The sequence below is a fragment of the Amborella trichopoda genome, chromosome 8, assembly GCF_054954075.1.
Source record: "Amborella trichopoda isolate Santa Cruz 75 chromosome 8, AtrichopodaSantaCruz75HAP2 v2.0, whole genome shotgun sequence".
Taxonomy (NCBI): Eukaryota; Viridiplantae; Streptophyta; class Magnoliopsida; order Amborellales; family Amborellaceae; genus Amborella; species Amborella trichopoda.
In genome coordinates this window covers 37,767,680-37,789,823 of record NC_142343.1, presented here as the reverse complement: position 1 = coordinate 37,789,823, position 22,144 = coordinate 37,767,680, and the positions used below count along the sequence as shown (strand labels likewise).

Genomic DNA, 22,144 nt, shown 5'->3' with positions numbered 1-22,144 from the left:
AAAAGGTCAGTCTGTAATTTTTATTTGAGTTTTATTTTTTCAATTTGAGATGTCTTCTGCAGGGTCTACTAGGGGTGGAGATCCGGGATGAAAATATTGTGTTAACCCTGATAAGAATGACAGAAATTAAATTATATGCAATTTCTGTGGACATGTTTCAATTGCCGGCATAAATAGATTTAAGAAACATCTTGCCAGTATTAGAGGTGATGTTGCCCCATGTAAGATAGTCTCAAATCTTGTAAAGAAAGAAATTTGGGAGTACATTGAAGCTGAAAAGAGTAAAAAAATTGCAAAAAAAAAAGATATAGCAGAATTAAAGTCAGGGGTTCATATTTTTTATGATAATATTGAAACTGAAGAAGAGGCTGATGATGAGGGGGGAGGAGAGGTAGCCGGTTGGTAACCAAGAGGGCTTTTGGGTTTAAGAAGGCTCGTACGAGAGGCCTATAGATAGTTTGTTTATACCTAACCCTGAGACAGTAATTGAGAAAGGCAAGGGAAAAGGGAAAAAACAGTTGACAATTAAAAATAGGTTTAGAAAGGAAGATAGAGCCAAGGTGATTCAATATATTGCTTGGTGGTTTTACCATACGGGCATTTTTTTTAACATTGCTCGCTTGAATAGCTTCTATACAATGTTGGAAGCAATTGGGCAATTTAGACCAGGTTTGAAAGCTCCAACTCCTTATGAGATTGGAGAGCCACTATTGAAGAAAGAAATCGAGTACACTAACGAATATCTCAAGACTCATAAGGAGGGATGGGCTAAATTTGGGGCTTCTTTGATGACAGATATGTGGAGTGATAGGAGGAGGGGGAGTAACATGAATTTATTAGTAAATTGTCCCACGCGTAATGTTTTTTTGCGCTCAATTGATGCTTCCAATGATGTTCATGATGTGCATTATATATTTTCTTTTATTGATAAGGGCATTGAGGAGGTTGGGGAGGAACTTGTAATTCAAGTGGTCACAGATAATGCTGCTCCCAATCTAGCTGTAGGCCATTTGCTTTGACAGAAGTGGCCTCGCATATTTTGGACTCCTTGTGCTACACATTGCGTAGATCTTATGCTTGAGGCAATTGGTGAATTGCCTTCTATTAAAGGAATTATTTTTAAGGCTAAGGAGGTTACAATCTTCATATACAGTCACATACTTACCCTTAGCATGATGCTCAAGTTTACAAAAAAGAGAGAGCTTATGAGGCCTGGGGTCACTAGATTTGCCATTGCCTACCTTAGTCTACAGAGCATATATAAGAAGAGGATCGCATTAAGGTCTATGTTTGCTTCAGAGGAATGGAGTAGGTGTAAGTGGTCTAGAGATGCCAAGGGAAAAAAGTTACGAGATATTATTCTTTCGAAATATTTTTGGCATGGGGTGAAGCATGCAATATTAGTATTTCTTCCCTTGGTGAAAGTCTTGCGCTTGGTTGATGCTGATAAGCCCTCCATGGCTTTATATATGATGCAATGAAAAGGGCTAAGAATGAGATTGCAGAAAATTTGGGCACTGCATCATTGCCCCAATTTGAGAGATTATAGATGACAAATGGGATAGGTAGCTCCATAGACCATTGCATGCAGCGGGGTACTACTGAACCCCAAATTCTTTTATGCAAATGCAGATATTGAGTTAAAAGGGGTAATTATGGATGGTTTTAATGAGTGCCTTGATAAATTAGTTCCTGATCCAAATATCCAAGATAAGATATCAACTGAAGAGCTAATTTCGTACAAGTGTTCTTTGATGTCATTTGGGAACGACATGGCATTAAGACAGAGAAACAAAGACGAAAGAGGTAATATTCTTTTGAGTTTTGTTTTATAAAATATAAATTTATAATTTTCTTTCAAGTTCTGATGATGTTAAATACCTAAATTAATTATAAAGGTTGCCCACATATTGCAACCCAATGGTGGAAACAACATGAGAGTAGCGCTCCAAACCTCCAGAAGATGGCTATGCAGATCTTGAGTTTGACAACTACCTCTTCTGGTTGTGAGCGCAATTGTAGTTCGTTTGAGATGGTATTTTACAATGTTATATGCTTTTTTTATTTATAAGTTCATTTTGTAATATAGATTCATAAAAAGTAAGAAGATCATAGACCCATAGTAGTTACTTATGCATTATTTTTCCTTATAGGTGCATACAAAGAGAAGAAATAGGCTTGAGCAAAAGAAGCTCAATGACTTGGTTTTTGTTAGAGAGAATCAAAAGCTCAAGGAGAAGAAAAACCAGCCAAAGAAGGATCCTATCTCTTCGAAAGACATGGAGAATGCTTCAGATTGGCTAGTTAGTGACCCTGGTACTAAGGATGTCTTCCCTGGCGAGGGTTTGACATGGGAAATGGTCGAGGAGGCTTCGGGGCAAGCTTCTGATCCAAGGAGGGCCACTCGAGCAACTTCTTTTGTTGGTACTTCACAGAGGGAGATAGAGGAAGAGGAGGCAGATTCAGAAGAATCTCTGGTAAAAGAGGAATATGCTGAAGAAGGTGATGATTCTGATGATGATGGCCTCGATTCTGATGCAGATGAATGCAATGAAGATGATGATTCTGATTCTTATTGATGTCTTGATTGCCTTCTCTCTTCTTTTGTAATAACTTTATTGCACCATCTTAGTTTGGGCTTTAGACATTTGGACGATTTTTATTTAATATTTAGTAATGTGGTTTGCAATTTTTTTGCCTTTTTGGACTATTTCATTGTGTGATTTACTGGTTTTTTATAGTTTTGAAAGTCAGTTTGTTGAAGACTTTGAGAGTTGGAGACTTAGATGTTATTATGGTTTATTTTATGGATATGGAATATGGAGAATATGAGAGTTGGAGACCTTACAATAGCCTATTAGACTTTTAAATGTTTTGTATGGTTTGAAATTTTGAATAAGTTATTCTCAACCTGATTTCCTGAGAGACTTAGACATGTGATATGTTTGTATATAAATTACAAATTTTGATATAAATATATGCATATATGTGCATTTGGATAGCAAATATAAAAAAAAAAAACTAAGAATTTGCACCACAGGGCGCCCGCTTAAGCGTTAGGTGCCCAGCAAGCCACCTAGGGGCCGCCTAACGTTTTTTGAAACCTTTTTGATGCTTATGGTGATAGCCATGATACCATGTATATATTTAAAGGTTGGGGAGCAACATGTTATTCAAATTGTCACAGACAATGCTACTCTTGGTGTTTTTTTTTTAATGCTACTCCTAGTGTTGTTGCTGCTAATTTGTTGCACATGAGCTAACCTCATATCTTTTGGACACCATAGGCAACACACCGCATAGACCTCATGCTTGAGGCTATTGGACATATGAGTGAGATTGCAAACACAGTTATGGTCAGTTACAACCTTCATCTATAGCCATACCCTCACTCAACATGATGCACAAGTTTACAAAGGAGATAGTGAGGCCAGGGATCACGAGATTTGCTACTGGGTTTGTATGTCTAGATAGCATTCGAGGAGAGCCCAGTTGATGCAAACGTTCACTTCTGATAATCAGAGAGCATAAAAATGGGCTACGGATATGAAAGGGAAAAAAGTGAGACATTGTCGTATCTAAGGCGTATCGATGAGAGGTGAAGGACACTCTTTAAGGTATTTTTTCCTCTTGTCAAAGTCCTTCGCATTATTGACAATGACAAGCCCTCCATGGGCTTCATATATGAGGCAATGGAAACTTGCAAGAGAGAGAGAGAGAGCCCATAATTTGGACAATGAAAAAAGCCGTTATGAGCCAGTTTGGAAGATTATTGATGAGAAGTGGGATAGGCAGCTACACCGACCATTACATGCAGCTAGTTATTTTTTGAAACCAGCTTTTTTTTTTATGATGACAGGGGTATATAGATAAATGACACATGACTGGATTTAACAAGGGTCTGGATGTGCTAGTACCTACTCAGGAAATCCAATATATTATTTGCGTTGATGAACTAATAAATCACAAGTTCGCATTGAAGTCTTTTTGGAGTGGAATAGTGAGAAGGCAAAGGATCAAAGTCGATCCAAATAATAATATACTTAACCCAGTCTTTAAGTTCAAGTTTTAAGTTTGATGTTTGTTTTTTATATTTCATATATAACCGTAATTCATAATCAATTTGCAGCCAATTGGTGGAGTCAGCATGGGTGTAGTGCTCCAAACTTACAAAAGATAACCATTCGGATCTTGAGCCTAATCACTATCTCATCTGGCTGTGAGCAGAACTGGAGTACTCTTGAGATGGCATGTTTTTTACTAACTTACTATGCTACGTAAGTTTAATTTAAACAATTAAATGATTTTATTAGTTTATAGTTTACTAATTGGTATTAATAATTACTTATTACTATGTAAATTGTAATATTAATTAGTTTCAATTTATTGTATGTGTTTTCAATTTTTGATATAACTTCATGCAAAAAAAGAAACAATCTTGAACCAAAGAGGCTAAATGACTTAGTTTATATGAAGTTCAATCGGTCGTTGAAGGAAAGATTTGCTAAGCAAGAAAAAAGAGACCCCCTTAGAACAAAAGACATGGAAAATGCCATGGAGTCGTTGGTTGATGATTATGAGGTAGAGGAGCATAGTGGATTGACAGAGATATGGTTATGGAGGCCTCAGATATAGCAGCCAACCCTCCAAGGGCCACTAGATCATCTTCACAGCGGGTGAGGGGGGAGGAGGAAGGGGAGGCATATTCATAAGAAACAGAAGATGACAAGCGTTATGTTGAGGACGGAGATGATTTCGATGATGATGGACTCGACTCCGATGAATATGATGCAGGTCTACTTTTTCTGATGATGACTGAAGACTCTTTGAGTCTTCAAGCCTTCTCTTTCCTTTTTTTTCTCCTCTTATGTGTATAAATTATAGAGAATGGAGTGTATGGACTATAAACATGTGCAATGTCTAGTACTGAATTTGAATGTTGGATTATATTTCCTAATTTTTCTGAATGTGTTATTAAATAGTTGTCCAAATCTCAAATACTTTGGACCTCAATATGCATTTTCTTAACCGAGTATGGACTAATGGTATGGAGTGTATGGACCATAGTTGTTGGGTACGGGAACGGGAACGTTTCCGGGATCAGCAGATCGAAGCTATACTGAAGATCCCTGTGTTAGGGATCGATGCCCGTACAACCTCAAAGGTCGGGATCAAGGTCCATGTATGTTGGGGATCAAGCACCTCTATTACATAGGATCCAGAATTATTATATGAATGTGTGAGATCCTACACGTAAGAAGCGAAGTTTCTAAGGGCATTTTTTTTAGTTTCTTAACTCAGAGAGCGCATGACTAAAAGTGGTCCAAAATATTATGGAGCGAGGAATAACTTTTATAGGAACGAGCTCCAGTTTCATAGAACACGAGTTCCTTATGTAGGTAATAAGGATCTGTGATTTTAAAATGTAGCTCCCAGTGTTGTTGACCAATAACATGTAGGCTTAGTCCTTATATAAAATAAATAAGGAAATTTAAAGCGATCCCATATTCGTGGGATCTGGATGCCACATATCGCGATGCCTGTGTTCCGTTTGGAATCCATATCCCAATACACTCTGGAGCACGAACCATAAGTTTAGGGAACTAGATCCTGTAATGTTCAGGAAAGCGAAATTAAATTGTTAGGAACTCGTTCCCTTATAAGATGGAGAGAGATCCCAAAAACAATAAATTGAGTTTCAGATGAGATCCGCTCCAGGATCAAGACAATCAAGGTTCTGTAAGGGATTGCCAAGCAAGGGCAGAGATTCCAGTATCTATGGTATGAACTATGGATGGACTATGTATTATGCATTCTTAATGTGTTATGTGTGAATATGCATTTTTTACACAGAATTGGACCCAAAACAGTTGGATCAAACACCTACCCATGTTCTTCCACCTAGGCCACCAGGAACCCCCCCAGCCACCTAGGAGCCGTCCAATGTTTTTTTGGAACATTGATCACAAATTAATGTTATAGGAAAAGATTTTTCCTCAGCAGAACCGTAATATCACTTTCCTATTGGGACTACAATTTGTAATTTTATGGATTCAGATGATTTATGAGTATTTCCATGTTATATATAGATGAACATCTAGGCATGTATATACTGATATAAAACACAAATGCATCACTCCATAGGGGCAGATAAACAAACATAACGACATATAGAGTAAACTTGCAATTTAAAACACTAATCTCTAGTTAAATATTTTTATTAGAATGATGTGGGATATGACTCTAGACATGTACATATACAAAGTTCAAAATATTAAATTCTAGGATGTAGCTAGAAGAATATCCATCCATGTTTTGTGTTGTCCCAACATGAGAATCCTAACTGTTTAAATATTGTAAAGCTATTTCTTGTCACAATCACATCCTAAAAAAGTATGAAAAATGTATGTACTCAGTTAAGTATGAAAAGTGCACCAAAGACAAAAATATCCCAGACATGGAAGGGGAATCAGACAATCACAATCCAATGGAGATCAGTAATGTTGAAAAATTAGGCCGGCCACCTAGCCGCCTTTAAAAATGCCTAGGCAGGCACCCAAGGCGGAGATACCTATAGGTGCCCTGGCCAAGGCGGAATTCTCCCTAATTTGCTACATTTATATATTGTAATCATTATCATTTTCTCTTTCACCATTTCTCACTTTGGCTTTTACCACTCCTACTTCACTTTACATATGAAGCACTCGTGTATTGTTGCCTGATGTACTTATTAATCAATGTTTTATTCTTGTCTTATACATCTAACACCCTCGCTCACTTCTCCAAATGGAACACCTCCTGGCCACATATTCCACTTATAAATCAATGCTCTCCCCCTCACATGTCAATAGGTACGCAAGAGACCTCAAACAAAACCCTCTACTTGATGTCGAACTCGCTAGTCCAAATGTTTGGAGACTTCCCCCAAGAAATGGGTACATAAAACGGAAAGATCGGAACATGGGAATAGATTTGATACTAATACGGACTACCCATTTCAATTGTTGTCCTTTCTTTGAGTAAGATAACATAGTTGTGAAGAAGGTAATAACCAATAGGTACAAAGGCACAAAAAAGAAGTCAAACAAGAAGAGGACAAACAAAATAAGAGAAACAAATAATAAATTTTACATAATAGTAATAATGAAGAAGGAAAAAACTCCAACAACTTGTCACTTTAGCAGGCTACATGTGTTTATTTGCTCTTCTCCATTGCCTACTACTGCTAAACATGCCGAACCTCCCCTTGTGCTAAGAAATCATCACTTTTGCTTTTTATTATGTTGTCCTCTCTCTCTCTCTCTCTCTCTCTCTCTCTCTCTCTCTCTCTCTTGTGTCTAACATACTCTCTGTCATATATATAAATGCATTTCATATATAAATGCATATAGAAGCATCTTGCCCCATTTTGGGGTCGCCTAGGCTTCTAGGAAGCCCCCCAGCCACCAAAGCGGCTAGGGTCCTAGCAGCCAAGGCGGCAGAATCCGAAGTTTTGGACATTGGTGATCAGTTATGAGGTCAACTCACCAATCAAAAATTTTCTAAGTAATTCTAAAAGCATCTACAAAAGAATGCATGAAAGAAAACATCACTAATTGACTTAATAGGCTTCTCAATGCACTGAGCCTAGCTCATTCACTTTCTTTTCAGACTTTCTTTCCATTTTTTATGCAATCTCTCCTGCATACAGTTTTGTCAAACTAGAAAGGAACTTCCTTGAAATTTCAACCAAATATTAAAGATTCAGCATTTGTGTTTGTCTCCACTCACAACTAAAATTCTATTCCGAGACCCTAGTACAAAAGAAGGTAACCTTCAGAAAAGAAAAAAACCACTTTGGTTCTTTAAGACAAGAAACAATAAGTTACTACCACCATAAAGCCCAATATTCAAAAATTCCGATTCGGATTTGACCAATTGGGCGACCATGACCCTTAATCGCCTAGGCAACTGCCCAGCCGCCAACCTAGGCGGCCCCAAAAAGAGGCAGGTGGTTTCTATCTGCATTTATATATGAAATGGATTTATATATGAGAGAGAGAGAGAATTCTATTAGACATGGAGAAAGAAGCGGCCCCAAAAACAGGCATCTATATGCATTTATATATGAAATGCATTTTATATATGAGAGAGAGAGAGAGAGAGAGAGAGAGAGAGAGAGTTATTAGACATGGAAAAAAGACAACATAATAAAAAGCAAAAGTTATGATTTCTTAGCATTACAAGGGGAGGCTTGACACTTGTCGCAATAGTAGGAAATGGATAAGAAGTTAAGAACAAATAAAGACATGTAGCCTGCGAAGTGACAAGTTTTTGGAGTTTTCTCCTTATTCATTTTTACTGTTAATGTAAATATTAATATTTATTTCTCTTATTTTCTTTGTCCTCTTCTTGTTTGACTTCTTTTTTCCTTTGTTTTACATACGTATTAACATGAGAGGGAGAGAGGGGAGAGCATTAATTTATAAGTGGAATATGTGGCTAGGAGGTGTTCCACGTGGAGAAGTGAGTGGGCGTGCCAAATGCAAAAGACGAACATTAAGTATTGATTACTAAGTAGATCAGGTGGCAATAAACAAGTACTCCATGTGCAAAGTGAAGAGGGGTTGGTAAAAGCCAGAAGTGAGAAATGGTGTAAGCGTGTAAGAGAAAAATGATAATGAATAAACATATAAATGTAGCAAAGTAGGAAGAAGGCCGCCTAGGCTAAGGCGGGTGCCTGGCCAGAGCCCTAGGCACCCAACTAGGCGGGAAAAGCGCCACCTAGGCAGGCGAATAGAGGCACCTCCGCCAAGGGGCATGCCTAGGTTGTTTTAAAACCTGATTACCTTGGCAGTCGACCAAATTTTTCGACATTGATAAAGTCCAAGTTCTTTCATCACTGGAAACAAAACAGTATGAAAATCAAAACCTTGCACTTTGATGCATGCCTGCATAGAGGGGTAATATGACAAGATTTGGGACACTTAGGTGGCTTTTGTTCACTTTCTGTACCACATGGAACCTGAGATAAAACATAAGAAAATAACATTAGCCAAAACATTAAGTACAGAATTGGATGGTACAATGTTTTGAAAAAAGAACTTATAGAAAAATTTCTAAAACTGATGCATTTTAATTTCTATAATATTTTAGGATTGGATTAACCATGCACTTATATACCATAAAGAGAACCACATGTTATAAAAACCAAGCATAAACAACTTGTTGATCAACCAAAAGGTATTTGTCAGTCAATAAACCAAAATATGCAAAATTTAATATAATCGCATTCACTATAATAGAATATATAAAACTTTAGGCAACTATATAATATTTCAGATATCATAATTCATTGGTAAATAAAACTCATTCTTTCAGAAAGGTATAAAGTTTTATAATTTAAATTTTTAATTTCATTAGCCATTTCAGACTTCATTTATTTCGAAAATTACCATTTCCACCTTCATTAAACAAAGCAAAATGTTTATATAGCATGAAATTTCATAGGTGGCAAACATAAGGGGTGACAATTTAATAGGCGAAAAACCAACATGACATTCAATTAGCTCAAAGAAAATAAAATAAGTGACCAATCAAAGAAAACAATAACAAAGAAACAAGAAAATAAGTAGAACTGAAGTGAGTTATGGCACATAAATCAACTTTTCAGTCATTTAAACATGAGAGGGTGATGCACCTAATCACATAGGAGAAGAAACAAAACACAAAAGGAGTCAATCTTTCCTCAAAAAAAAAAAAAGAACACAAAAGGCTAGATTGCAGAGAAAGAGAAAAGAGGAAGTGTAGTAATAGGCTAGATGATACCATCAAAAAGAGTAATTACAAAAAAAACACAAATAAAATTAAAAGAAAGTGCGAGTAAGAACTGGAATCAAAGTAATTGGAACTTCTAAAGTTCATCAAGGATTTTAACAATTGATTCTCATAATAGTAGCTCATCCTAGTGTTCTAAAATGCGGCTGCATCGCCACATCATGTGGGATGTGCTGGCAACCACATCGCCTAACACAGCATATGCACTTTGGTGGGACGTGCCCACATATGCCCCGCATCCACCGCATATGTGGTCGCATCCCTCATAGCCTGCATAGGGCGCATATGCAGCCTGCGTGAAAATGAAAAATACCCCCTCGAAAAGGGGTATTTTGGTCTTTTAAGCCCTGAAAAGGGGGGGACAGAGGGTTTGGGGGGGGGGGCTATTAAACCCTCTAAACCACCAAAATCAGCCACATCCGTGGCCTTTACGAGATCAAATCGATCAAAAAAAAAAGTGGCAGAAATTTTATTTTTTGAAATTCTTGGATTTTTGTCTTGGATGACCTTTGGTTGTTGATTTGTTTATTTTTTATGTTAATTTGAGGAAATCTTAGCAAAGTTTAGACAACAAATCAAGGGTTTCAAGGGCCGAGAAGAAATCGATATTTTCTTCAAGTTTTGTAACGTTAAAGTTTGTACTTGCAAATTTGTGATTATTGTTGTTGAATGTTTTATGAAGTTAGTTCCAAGTTTCTAGTTTCTACTTTCTAATGTCTTCTATGATCTATCAGGGGATAGTGGATACAGAATCTCTGACAACTGATACTTTTGGAGTTAATGAATAAAATAAATACCTACTATCGTATAAATCACCTCTATATTGTTTCCTATGCATCAACGTTTTTTTTAGATTTATTTAGAATTTTTTTATATTTACCGCATCGGGGTGATGCACCCGCATCTGGACCGCATCGCCGCATCCCCCCCCCCAAAGCGTCGGGTCACATCCCGCCTTTTAAAACACTGGCTCATCCAACCAAGAACACGTTCTAAGAAAGATACAACAAAGCAAACCAAAGATCCCTTAAATCCTAAGTTACAAACGGTCGGCCTAATATACAAGCCAAAAACTCCTGGTAAGAAGCAGTTAGTTCTTATTTCACCTGAGGAAGTAATTCTTTCAAAATACGAGAAGAGCTCATATTTATGCAGTCACTATTGAGCTAAATATATTCTTCTTCTTTTTTATTGCATGCAGGTAAGAATGAAAGCAGGTTGGGCTTGGTGACAAGACAAATTCATGGGCATTAGGCTTAATCCAAAAAAAACCTGAACGTTTCCAGCATAAAGACCTTTGAATCTGTGCACTTAAAGAGGAAATGGAATATATTTAAAAGCCACAAAATTCTAAGGAGTATTGTACTACTATGTTTGCCTCTCTGTAGTCCATTTGATATTTTATTAAAATAGAATGACAACGCTAATCCAAGTTGTGTCATCTTGTTCCATAAAATGACAACCAACAAAATTTACACCCAGAGAGAAAACTAAACAGAAACGATCAGTCAGAAAATATAAAGAAAACAAGAAATGAAAAAGGAATCTTTAAGGTTCATGATAGCTGAACATAAATAGAAACCTTGAAGTGGGGAGCCGCACCTCAAAGTGTGTGTACCCACAAAAACATGAAATGGACACCATCAAAGGGCAGGGAGCACAAGCACCTCTGCATCAAATTTAGAACCAATATGAGTAAAATAATCACTCAAAATAAAACAGAAAGCATCTTATCATTATTTCAATCTCAATCACAATTCAAGTACAAGAACAATCTTAATCACAAATTCGAAAACCTTCTCATTTTCAGTTTGGAAAGACCGAGAAATGTTACCTCATATCCTAATGACAAGAAATGGCTCTGAAAGATCAAATAACTAGCCTTATCACCTCATCAAAGTATAATACAGGAACAAAAATTGATGCCCTGTTATCACGAAACAAAATCTAGACGATCAAGATCAAATTTCCGTTCAGAGTGAGTTCTCCATCTTTTCTATCAATAGGATTAAAAAATTTCACCTTAGAGGACCACACAGATTCTTTAACCCCGGAGAATAGATGCTCATGTACCAATCCAAATAGTAGCCCATTAGAGAATTCTTGTAAACTCCCAAAGAGTAAGTCACCTCATACCACGAAGGACTTTAGGCCCATTGGTTTATGCAATGTTATATACAAAATCATGAGCAAGATTGTGGCTAGCAGACTACGTACAATCTTGGATGCTCTTATTATGCCCTATCAGGCAGCATTTTTAAAGGCTAGACTCATCTCTGATAATGTACTGATGGCTAATGAAATTATTTCAATGTGCCACAAACCAGCTAACATACCTAAAATGTGCCTCCAATTAGATCTGAGCAGTGCCAATGATAGGGTGTCTTGAGACTTTGTGTTAAAGTGGTTGACAGCTTTGGGTTTTCCCGATAAGTTTATAACCTGGGTGAAGCATTGTGTTAGTATGCCTAGCTTTTCCATATTGGTTAATGGCTCGCCTAAAGGTTACTGCAGAAGCAAACAGGGTTGCGGCAGGGTGATCTTTTATCTCCTTACTTATTCTTAATTGTTATGGATTTTCTAAGTAGGCAGTTGGAGGAGGCCTTCAAAAATGGCTCCCTATCGTTAGCTTTTCCCTCTGACTCGAACTATGGGGTTTCCAACTCCTATACGCAGATGATGTCCTAATTTTCTGTGAGGCATCCCCTAAGGCTGCAATTGCGGTAAGTAACATCCTGGATTCTTTCTGTGGGGCCACGGGGCAAAAACTCAATGCTATGAAAAGCAAAATTTTATTCTTTGGATGTGGTGATGGACTTAAATAAAAAATTATGGATATTCTTCATTTTGGGGAAGGGGGTCTGCCAGAGAAATATCTTGGGTTGCCTCTCTTTCATGGCGTTCTAAAACATTCCCATTGTCAGGCTTTGGTGGGAAGACAATTGCTAAAATTGGATCCTGGCAAGCTTTAATATTATCTTTTGCAGGTAGACTTCAATTGATTAAGTCGATCTTAAGTGTTTCCACAATTTACTGGACTCTATCATTCCTTCTGCCAATTCAGACATGCAATATTTTAGAGAGATGTCAGCGAAACTTTCTTTGGGCAGGTACTTCAGATATGAAGGGACTGCATCTTCTAAATTGGGAGACTATATGTCTTCCTTTTGAGGAGGGAGGTCTTGGTATTAGACATTTACAGGATGTGAACCTGGCCGGTATGATGAAGCTTGCTTGGAGGCTAGTTGCAAACCCCTCCTCACTTAGAGGTGAACGGGTCGGGAAAGAAGACCCACCAGCTGGACTGCAAGAGTTATTTCGGATCTACCAGCTGCTCTGCTCTGAGTCCAAAAATAGACATGTCTCCTTCACCCTATGGGTCGCATTCTTCTATGGACACTGTACTGATGAGGTTGGTCCTAGCCCAAGAAGAAAGGGGAAGGCATCCATGAAGGGAACCCCTCCAATATTTGAACTGTACAGCAGGAACGACCACATCTTCCTGGCGGCGTATCTGGTACTCTTCCTTTGCAAGTTTGCTCTTCCTGGAGATGCAGACACCATACATCCAGGCACGTTCTATGTAGCCTGCGGCATGAGAGGGGGTGAGAGTACGCGCTTGCACTACCGGTCCTATGCAGCATCTACTATGGCTTGGGAGGCGTGTCTTAAGGGGAAAGCCTATCAAGGTGATGAAGAAGGCAATGACATAGTGGACGGTGAAGCCTTCCCGAGGGACTTCAATCCAGTACAGGCATTTCAGAAACTCCTCCATATAGCTCTCTAAGACTAAGAATTCGTCTCACGCTTGGAAGGGCATCTCTTCTGGTTTAAATAAACTCAGGCGCAATGTTAAGTGGGTTGTGGGTAATGGTAATTCCATTCAATTATGGGCATATCCATGGCTTTCAGAGATCACTCTCTGGGATGAGTTTGGACATAATATACATAAGGACTTGGCTCTGCCTGCGAAGTCTAGTCTGGCTGATTATCTCTCTGATAATCCCCAACAATGGTGTCTACCTGACCTCACCACTAGACCCTACTCTCTGCGGAGAACTACTACTGGGCCTTTGTTTTTAGCTTCGCAAGCGGTGAAGTCTTTCACAGTCCCTCTTCAACCTTTTGATGATTTCCTTGTATGGATTCACTCCTCAGACAGATCTTTTTCTATTAAAAGCGCATGGAACTATATTAGAGACAGGGCCCCCACCAGAGAGATCTTCAAAAATTTATGGGCTTCTCATTCCCATCTTCGAGCCAAATGGTTCACTTGGATTGCCCTGCATCTTCGCCTCCCTACATCTGAGCTACTACAGTCCAGAGGGATCCATCTAGCACACTGTTGCCCGATGTGCTTGAATGAAGGTGATTCTGTTAACCATATTATTTTGTTATGTACTTTCTCGCAGGTTCTCTGGCGGTCTATTATGTGGCAATGTGGCAAAAGTGTCCCTATAAGCCCATCGATACCTTCAATATTTGAGAGCTGGGTCAAATTCCGGTTCCGACCAGGAGGATTACGTAATGTTTGGATCTCTCTATTCTCCACAACCATTTGGCTCCTCTGGACTGAGAGGAATTTGTGTATCTTTGAAGGAAAGAGACCCAAAAGAGAACAACTATTGCACCAGATCATTTCTATTGTTGCGGGCTTAGCAAAGGTGAAAGGATGGACTTTCCACCAATCAGAGAAGCCTATAGTTGATAACCTAAAAATCCAATGGCACCCAATGCATCCTAAAACTTTGATTTTGGTCTCATGGTCCCCACCCCCAGCAGGTCTCTATAAACTAAACATTGATGGCTCGTCCCTCGGCAACCCTGAAGCAATTGGTTGTGGAGGAATTATCAGAAACCATATGGGAGGATTTTGTGCTGCTTTTGTTGTTCCTCTGGGGTACACATCCAACAATGTTGCTGAATTTTCAGCCCTTGAAAGGGGCATTCAGCTAGTTATTGAACTGCATTGCTTTCCACTGCTAATAGAGAGTGATTCGCAGATTCTAGTGCATTCCCTGCACGGCCGCCATAAGCCCCCCTGGAATCTCCGTATTGTGACAGCAAATTGCCTTTACCACCTGGACGGCCGCTCCTGGAGTATTAAGCATGTCTACCGAGAGGCCAACTCAGTGGCCAAAAAAGCTACAAGCCCCTCTGAGGCCACGGTTTGGCGTGCCCGGCCACCTGATTTTATTTCTCCTCTAATTTCTTCTGATATGGCCAGGACGTCTCATGAAAGAACTGTACCATAAACTCTTATCCTTTTGTACCATTCTTATTTATTAATGAAAAATGGGTTGGGGCCCCAATCCCCACTGACTTACCCAAAAAAAAAAATTTCTTGTAAACTACACTGGTAAATCAAGAGATTGTTTTTGAAGGTGCAGAATACAAATGATTATTCCTCTCCCTCCTCTTTTAACTGAGGTAAAATGAACTGAAATATTCAACATTTTCTCATCATATTTAACAGAAACGAACAAATTTTTATCTTCATATGTATTTCACAGTTCAAGTTTAATAAAAATTTAAAAAATAATGATAATATGTCACAATGCACCAAATTTTAAAACATTAAAATCTGTGGGACACTTTCAGACAGACTCAAGAAGAAAATCTAAAGTTACAAACTCAAATAATACCTGTGGCAGCGTGAGGGGCATTTATGGTTTCTACATCGAAGCTTCCTGTCACATATCTGAATTTGTTGGAATATTAGTTTTACATTTGTCATATTCAAAACCAAATATAGGAGTAAATTGATGTGGCATTCACCTCTGAGCAGGGTGGACAGTCCCCATCACAACACCGCCGTTTACAGGCATGCCGCCCACAATCTCGTTCAATTTGACATTTTCTCTCACAAACCACACTTTGATAGCATGGAACCTAGAATAGTTCAATACACAATTCATCATTGAGAAAGAGACTAAATATTCACACCAATAATAAGTATTAAAGAAAAGATTTCAGTAAGACCTAACAGAAGTAACACTAGTCATTAACAGAGCTAATCTCAGTTGGATTCAATATCAACCGAGAGTATAACATTCACAATACGATCATCTGGTAAAACAGAATCAAACTCAAGCACGAATTAAGGTGTTAATGTAATGTGAAAACATAAAACATGAACTTCAAAGTCAGGGTAAATAGTTATTGATTGTTGTTTTTCTCAACGATCATGAAAACTTAATTTCTTTAAAGATAATTGAAGGCCATGAATGATAATCCCTTCCTCTCCAAGGGATCATCAAGCTTTAATATTTCATGGCAGGTGAGACCTGCCTGACACTGCCCATCCATGCACAAATTACATAAAAGTACTATAAGACAATTTGAACAAGACACTGGGTGAACTGCTAGAAGACCAAATTTTCTAATAATTAAAGACCAATCATCTAAAAATTACTACGACTCCGCAATGCCAAATTGCCAATATATGCTTAATCTCCAATCTTGTAGGTTTATACCAATAAAAATGTAAGTAGCTCAATAATTCCTGATAAATATAATATCCCCAAGACACAATCTTCTCCAACAGCACAAGGCTCAAAACCTTCTCTCATTCAAATTATAGATAACATGTCCTCATAAAATTACCCAAGAGAATAAGACTTATTGGATAGATGATTTTGGAATCCAGTTTTTTTGCCAAGCGACTTCTTTGAATCATGTCTGCAATTAATGCATTTGTATGTGCACAAAGTCAAAAACATTATTTATGGTTGATTGTTACAAATTAAATGGCAAATTTGTAGAATATTTCTTACAAGTAATATCAAACAATATCCGTATGAGTTCCTCAGTTTAGCATGTAATCCACATTAAATTCTTGCAACAGGTATACTATATATTGGTAAAGGTTTCTAACATCTATGGGTATATGTTTCTTCTATAAATTGAAATGGATTTCTAATATATGGGTCCATGTTTCTAACACACACACACACGAATGCCACAGGCATGCAAGCACGTGGTGCGCACACATACTCACACGTGTGCACACACGCACACACACACACACACACGATACTCAACCAAAACGACAAAAAAGATTTCCAGGTATTTCCAGTTTGAATATACCCACATATATACCTCACCCAGCTCTGCTGGTTTGCTGTAATTCATTTACAATGAAAAGTGAACAATATCCTTGGAATTCTAAATTTGTAAGCTAGAACCTTCCGAAAAGCATCCAGGAAACCATGACATATAAAGCCATTGACAAACAACCTAACCATGCTTCATCAACGTCAATGAGCGCACAAGACAAAGTAATATTTCTTGCATAATCTTAATTTCGTTCAAAAAGAATTAGTAACAATGCGACATAGTATAAAAAGTGCCAAGGACATCCATATCTCCCAGATAAACCTATACTTATCAATTAGTTTCTAAGTCTGCCTCCCACAAAACATGGATAACATGCACTGCTTAATGGAGGTAGAACTTCCTGAAGCCTACTAAATTTGAATCTAATCTAATCCTCTCCTAAATCAACCCCCTTCTTGAATTCAAAGACAAATAAATAAATTTGATGAAGTTCAATTTTGCTAATTAATTTTCATTTAAAAAAGTAAAATACAACAATTCCATGCAAAAAGGACGAGAAAGAGAAAGAACCAAGCTATATGGAAGTTTGCACAATAACTCATGCATAGATTACACATATCCATCCCACCCAAACAAATCTCTTCCAAAACCAAACAATCTCTTCCAGAACCAAACAAGGTGCCAACTTACAATTCCTGACAACAACTTGCCTGTTTCCTCAAACTCCCACATCGACAAGACTTCGTCATGACAATCCTGCAAGTGTCAACGCAAGGGCCATGGTGGCATCGCTCTGGGCACCGATGAAACCCACAATTCAACATCCTTTCGCAAGTTGCACCACAACTGGGAACCAGAGCATCACAGGCAATCCCCTTGTACTCTTTGTTTCCACAAGGACAAGTCATTTTTCCTTGAAGCTCACAAACCCCACAAGAACCAGAGTGACAACCCTTAGAGCACACATGTTTCTTGCAATCAAGCTCTCGACCACAAGGATTCTCACACCTAAAAATTTTATCAGAGCAAGCTCTCTCTTCTTTTACTTTACCACACATGCATTGATGAATTCCCTTCTTTTGGCAAGGAGTGCATGACCCATTATGGCAATTCTCTTGACATTGGTGAAGACCACAAGCCAAAAGCTTTGAGCAAGGCTTGTTACACGAGAAATCTTTTGCGCTACATCTTCGAACTTCGAGATTTGACCCACAAAAACATGGGGATTCTATGAGTCTAGGGCACGGAGGGCAAGGACCAGGATGACAAAGAAGCAAGCATTCATGGCCACAGTTTCCCTTTAATGGAAGGTTACAGAACTCACCACAAGAGTGGGACACTATCCATGGATCTGGAGTTGGGTTCTCAAGTTTTCCACAATAGCAAACATAGGTATGGGGAATTAGGATTTTGGGGTACTCTATTCTGCATTTGGGACAATGCCAATTGGCGTTTTCTAGGGCAAAAGCCGCAGCTTCAGGGAAATGGTCCCTTGAAAGCCTAACCATGGCCCTCTCCACAACTAAATTTGAAGATTGCCGAGCCCAGTTTTGAATGCAAGGGAGGTGAAAAATGGCGTAGCAACCAAGCTTGCAGGCCCAAATGGGGTGAGAATGGCGAACCTTTTCTAGACAGATGAGGCAAGCGAGAGCTCCACTTCTTGAGGCAAGGAGGAATGCTTGGATTTTAGAGAGAGAATGCGAAGGCGAGGTGCCATGGATCTGGAGATAGGGCCTAAAGATTGGGTCGTCTTCCATGGTTGAAGCTTTAAGCTTGGGTTTACGGATTCCATTATAATTTGAGTCATCGTCGTCTTCTGAGGAAGAGGAGGACGAGAGAGGGTGGGCGGTTGAAAAAGCCATCGCTGATTTTCTACTTTCTCTCTCTCTTCGATTGCAATATAAGTTCTGCAACTCCTTTCAGATGAAAGAAAGCAGGTGAGAAACCAAATCTATGTGCAGGATGAAGCGTAAACCACGTTATTAGTGCGAAATTCTTCTCTCTTACTCTTATGTTCTTCATGCGAAGTTCATCGCACTGGTTTAAAGCAAATCTCTCTCTCTCTCTCTGGAATGGAGAAGAGGCAGTGCTCAAAGATGGATCTCTTCCTCTACGTACCCACGCTCTCTCTCTAAAATCTGAAAACTCTTACTCTTTCTCTCTCTAAAATCAGAATGCTCATCGGTGTCGCCTCTATATTTTCCCTACGTGGCAAAGACCTGTGCGAGTTCAGTGTTCCATTGCCCAACCTTTATTAAATTACACTCCTTTCCCCGTTAGATCCATAATTCTAACTCTAAAATTAAGAAAGATCGGGGGCTAATTTCGTCAATGTTCTTTTTGATGGCCCACCACATGTTCTGATTGTGCCACCCAAAATATCGGTGAGAATACGATACTCACGCTTTTGTGGCACCGTTGTCTATGTGGATCACCAAAAGCATCAGTAGCGGTGTATGGTGGGTAGTACACACAGGTGGTCATCCACCGTGGATTTTAGCTACTAACGGTGGAGAAGAGCTGATATCTCATCTGCACAACCTAACGAAGTAATAAAGAAAAATTATCGTTAATATATTTTAATTTTAACAAAATTAAAAAAAACCTCAATTTTTTTAAAACTTCGCCCACACGTCTCTTTTTTCTTTTTTTTCTTTTTTTTTTTTTTTTTTTTTTTTTTTGGTATTTTTTGGATGAAAATACTGTAATGACATTGTGACATATTGTATTTTTTGGATGAAAATACTGTAATGACATTGTGACATATTGCAATATTAAAACTACCGTGAAAATATATTATGATACTTCTAATATCGTAATAACTTATATTTAAACAATTATGTATAGTACCGTATTGACTTCAATAGTAACTGATTCGGCCAAAAAACTCACGAACGCAAAAAAGCCGTAACAAACAGTTAGTAATTTCACAGAGAACAATTTCATACCTGTGACCACAACGAGCGGTACTGGGCTCAAAGCAAATATCCAAGCAAACCTGGAAATAATCCTCAGTCAAATGAGAGAGAGAGAGAGAGAGAAAATAGATGTGGGTTTGATCCCCCCAGTCTCGTACCACACAAGAGAGCTCTTCCCTCAATCTATCCAAACACAGGGGAGCAGGAGCATGAATCTACCTTCGATCTCTGCACATTCCGAAAGAACAATAGAACATGAAGACAAAAAAAACACTTGGGGGAAAACACAGCAGAACATGAAGAAGAAGAGAAAATCACAGTCACTATGAGAAATAAATTCATGAAAATATTGTAGAATTGAACACAAAAATGACCACAGTGAAAGACAACCACGTAGAACACTTCAGAGAGAGAAATAACTTTCTTGAATTGCAAAAGAACAGGCTCAACTACTATTTATTCTGCAACAAAATCTTTGAACCAACAAGAGAGAAGAAAAATAGTACCTAATTTAACAAAATAATCCAGAAAAATCTGAGAATGAAAAAATGAATGGAAAGAAAATAACCCATGAAATCTAGAGAGATTAAAAATGTAATGAGTGAGGATCATGTGAACAAATAGCAAGGAAATGAAGAAAAAAAATGCCCACTAAGCTTTCCAAAGAGGAAAAAGTAATCAAGATATTAGGTTCGGTTTGAAGCTTTTCAAAACATTACGGTAATAAGAATGACGTGAATATATTTATATATTAGGGTAATTAAAATACCGTAATGACATTACAGTACTTTAATTACCGTATTGTATCTTCACACTATTACAGTAGTTTTTATACCGTAATACTCTCAAAATGTATTACAGTACTCTTTCTACTGTAAAGGGTATTTTCGTCCAAAAAATTTAAAAAATTGAAAAAAATGGCGCGGAGTAGGTTTTGGGAAGTTGGGGTTTTTTTTTCCAATTTTCTTAAAATTAAAGTATATTAGCGATAATTTTCCAATAATAAAAAAAATAAAAAATTTTATTATAGATGTCTCAAAAATTGATCGAAAAGGTTGTTCGAAGCTAAAAACTTCTAAATTGATCATCTCAACCTTGATATGTATGGTTATGAAATAAATGGATTCAAGTCATAAATAGTATCTAATGCATTATCTAGAACGTCCAATTTCAAAAAAATTAATTCTTTATAGATAATGCTTGATTTGCGTCAATTTTTAGAGCTTTGAATTTTATAATTAGGAGTCACAATAGATTTTTATGCTATCGTAAGGCTTTTAGCTCTCGAACTACATAATTCAGCATAGTTTTAAAATGTGCTTTACTTCAATCTGGACAATTTAAGTTTAAGATTTTTTAAAGTGTTAATGGATCTGCTCAAGCTACACCACGTTCAAAGCTTTAAATTTGATAATTATGGATTGAAATCAGTGTTTTAAAAAACGTCGAGTCGAACCGGACTCGCCCGGTTCGACTCGAAAATCGCAAAAAGTGGATCGTATCGGTTAAAAAAAATCGGAAATCGTCCGGTTCTAGAGAGAACCGGACGATTTTGTACAGTGAATCGCCGATTCACTGTACGGAATCGGCAAGTCCGAACAGTGAATCAGCGAGTCCCGTACGGAATTTTTTTTTTTTTTTTTTTTTTGGTAATCCATGATAGATTTTTTTGTAATACTTTATCGATTTTTTTGTAATCCATGATCGAATTGTTTTTGTTTTTTTGTAATCCATGATCGAATTTTTTGTTTTTTTGTAACCCATGATAGAATTTTTGGTAATCCATGATCGAATTTTTTGTAATCCATGATCGAAATGTTTGTTTTTTTTTCTTGTAATCCATGATCGAATTTTTTGTTTTTTGTTTTTTGTTTTGTAACCCATGATAGAATTTTTTGTAATCCATGATCGAATGTTTTGTAATACATGATCGAAATGTTTGTTTTTTTTTTGTAATCCATGATCGAAATGTTTGCTTTTTTTTTTGTAATCCATGATTGAATTTTTTGTTTTTTGCTTTTTTTGTAACCCATGATAGAGTTTTTTGTAATCCATGATTGAATTTTTTGTAATCCATGATCGAATTGTTTTTTTCTTTTTTTGTAATCCACGATTGAATTTTTTGTTTTTTTTTTTTTGTTTTTTTTTGTAATCCATGATCGAATTTTATGTAATCCATGATCGAATTTTATGTAATCCATGATCGAATTTTATGTAATCCATGATCGAATTTTTTGTAATCCATGATTGAATTTTTTGAAAATTTGTGATTTTTTTTTTTAATCCATGATCGAATTTTTTTTTGTAATCCCTGATAGAATTTTTGGAAAATTTGTGACTTTTTTTTTTTT

General features: G+C 37.5%; 1 protein-coding gene and 1 long non-coding RNA gene across 31 annotated transcripts in view; both read right to left on the bottom strand.

The window, feature by feature from the left end:
- Positions 1-19,153, bottom strand: part of NFXL2 (NF-X1-type zinc finger protein NFXL2) — a 41,197-nt gene extending 22,044 nt beyond the window's left edge. For 9 of the 30 annotated variants that reach the window (XM_020666755.2, XM_020666756.2, XM_011624705.3 and 6 more), the window contains exons 1-5: positions 17,586-19,153; positions 15,595-15,708; positions 15,462-15,517; positions 11,419-11,485; positions 8,912-9,004 (exon numbers count right to left, since the gene is read on the bottom strand). In XM_020666755.2, the coding sequence (XP_020522414.1) occupies positions 8,912-9,004; positions 11,419-11,485; positions 15,462-15,517; positions 15,595-15,708; positions 17,586-18,737 (1,482 nt within the window). In that variant the 5' untranslated portion in view covers positions 18,738-19,153. Of the gene's footprint in view, positions 1-8,911; positions 9,005-11,398; positions 11,486-15,461; positions 15,518-15,594; positions 15,709-17,565 lie in introns of all 30 variants that reach the window. The other 21 variants (XM_088873772.1, XM_088873774.1, XM_088873773.1 and 18 more) reach the window with 9 other exon arrangements.
- Positions 19,154-19,276: 123 nt separating this feature from the next.
- Positions 19,277-20,510, bottom strand: LOC148781074 (uncharacterized). The gene is made up of 3 exons (XR_016060746.1): positions 19,952-20,510; positions 19,824-19,873; positions 19,277-19,416 (listed from the first exon to the last, which is right to left on the bottom strand). It is a non-coding gene; the product is annotated as an uncharacterized LOC148781074 (long non-coding RNA).
- Between the last annotated feature and the right edge of the window lie 1,634 nt (positions 20,511-22,144).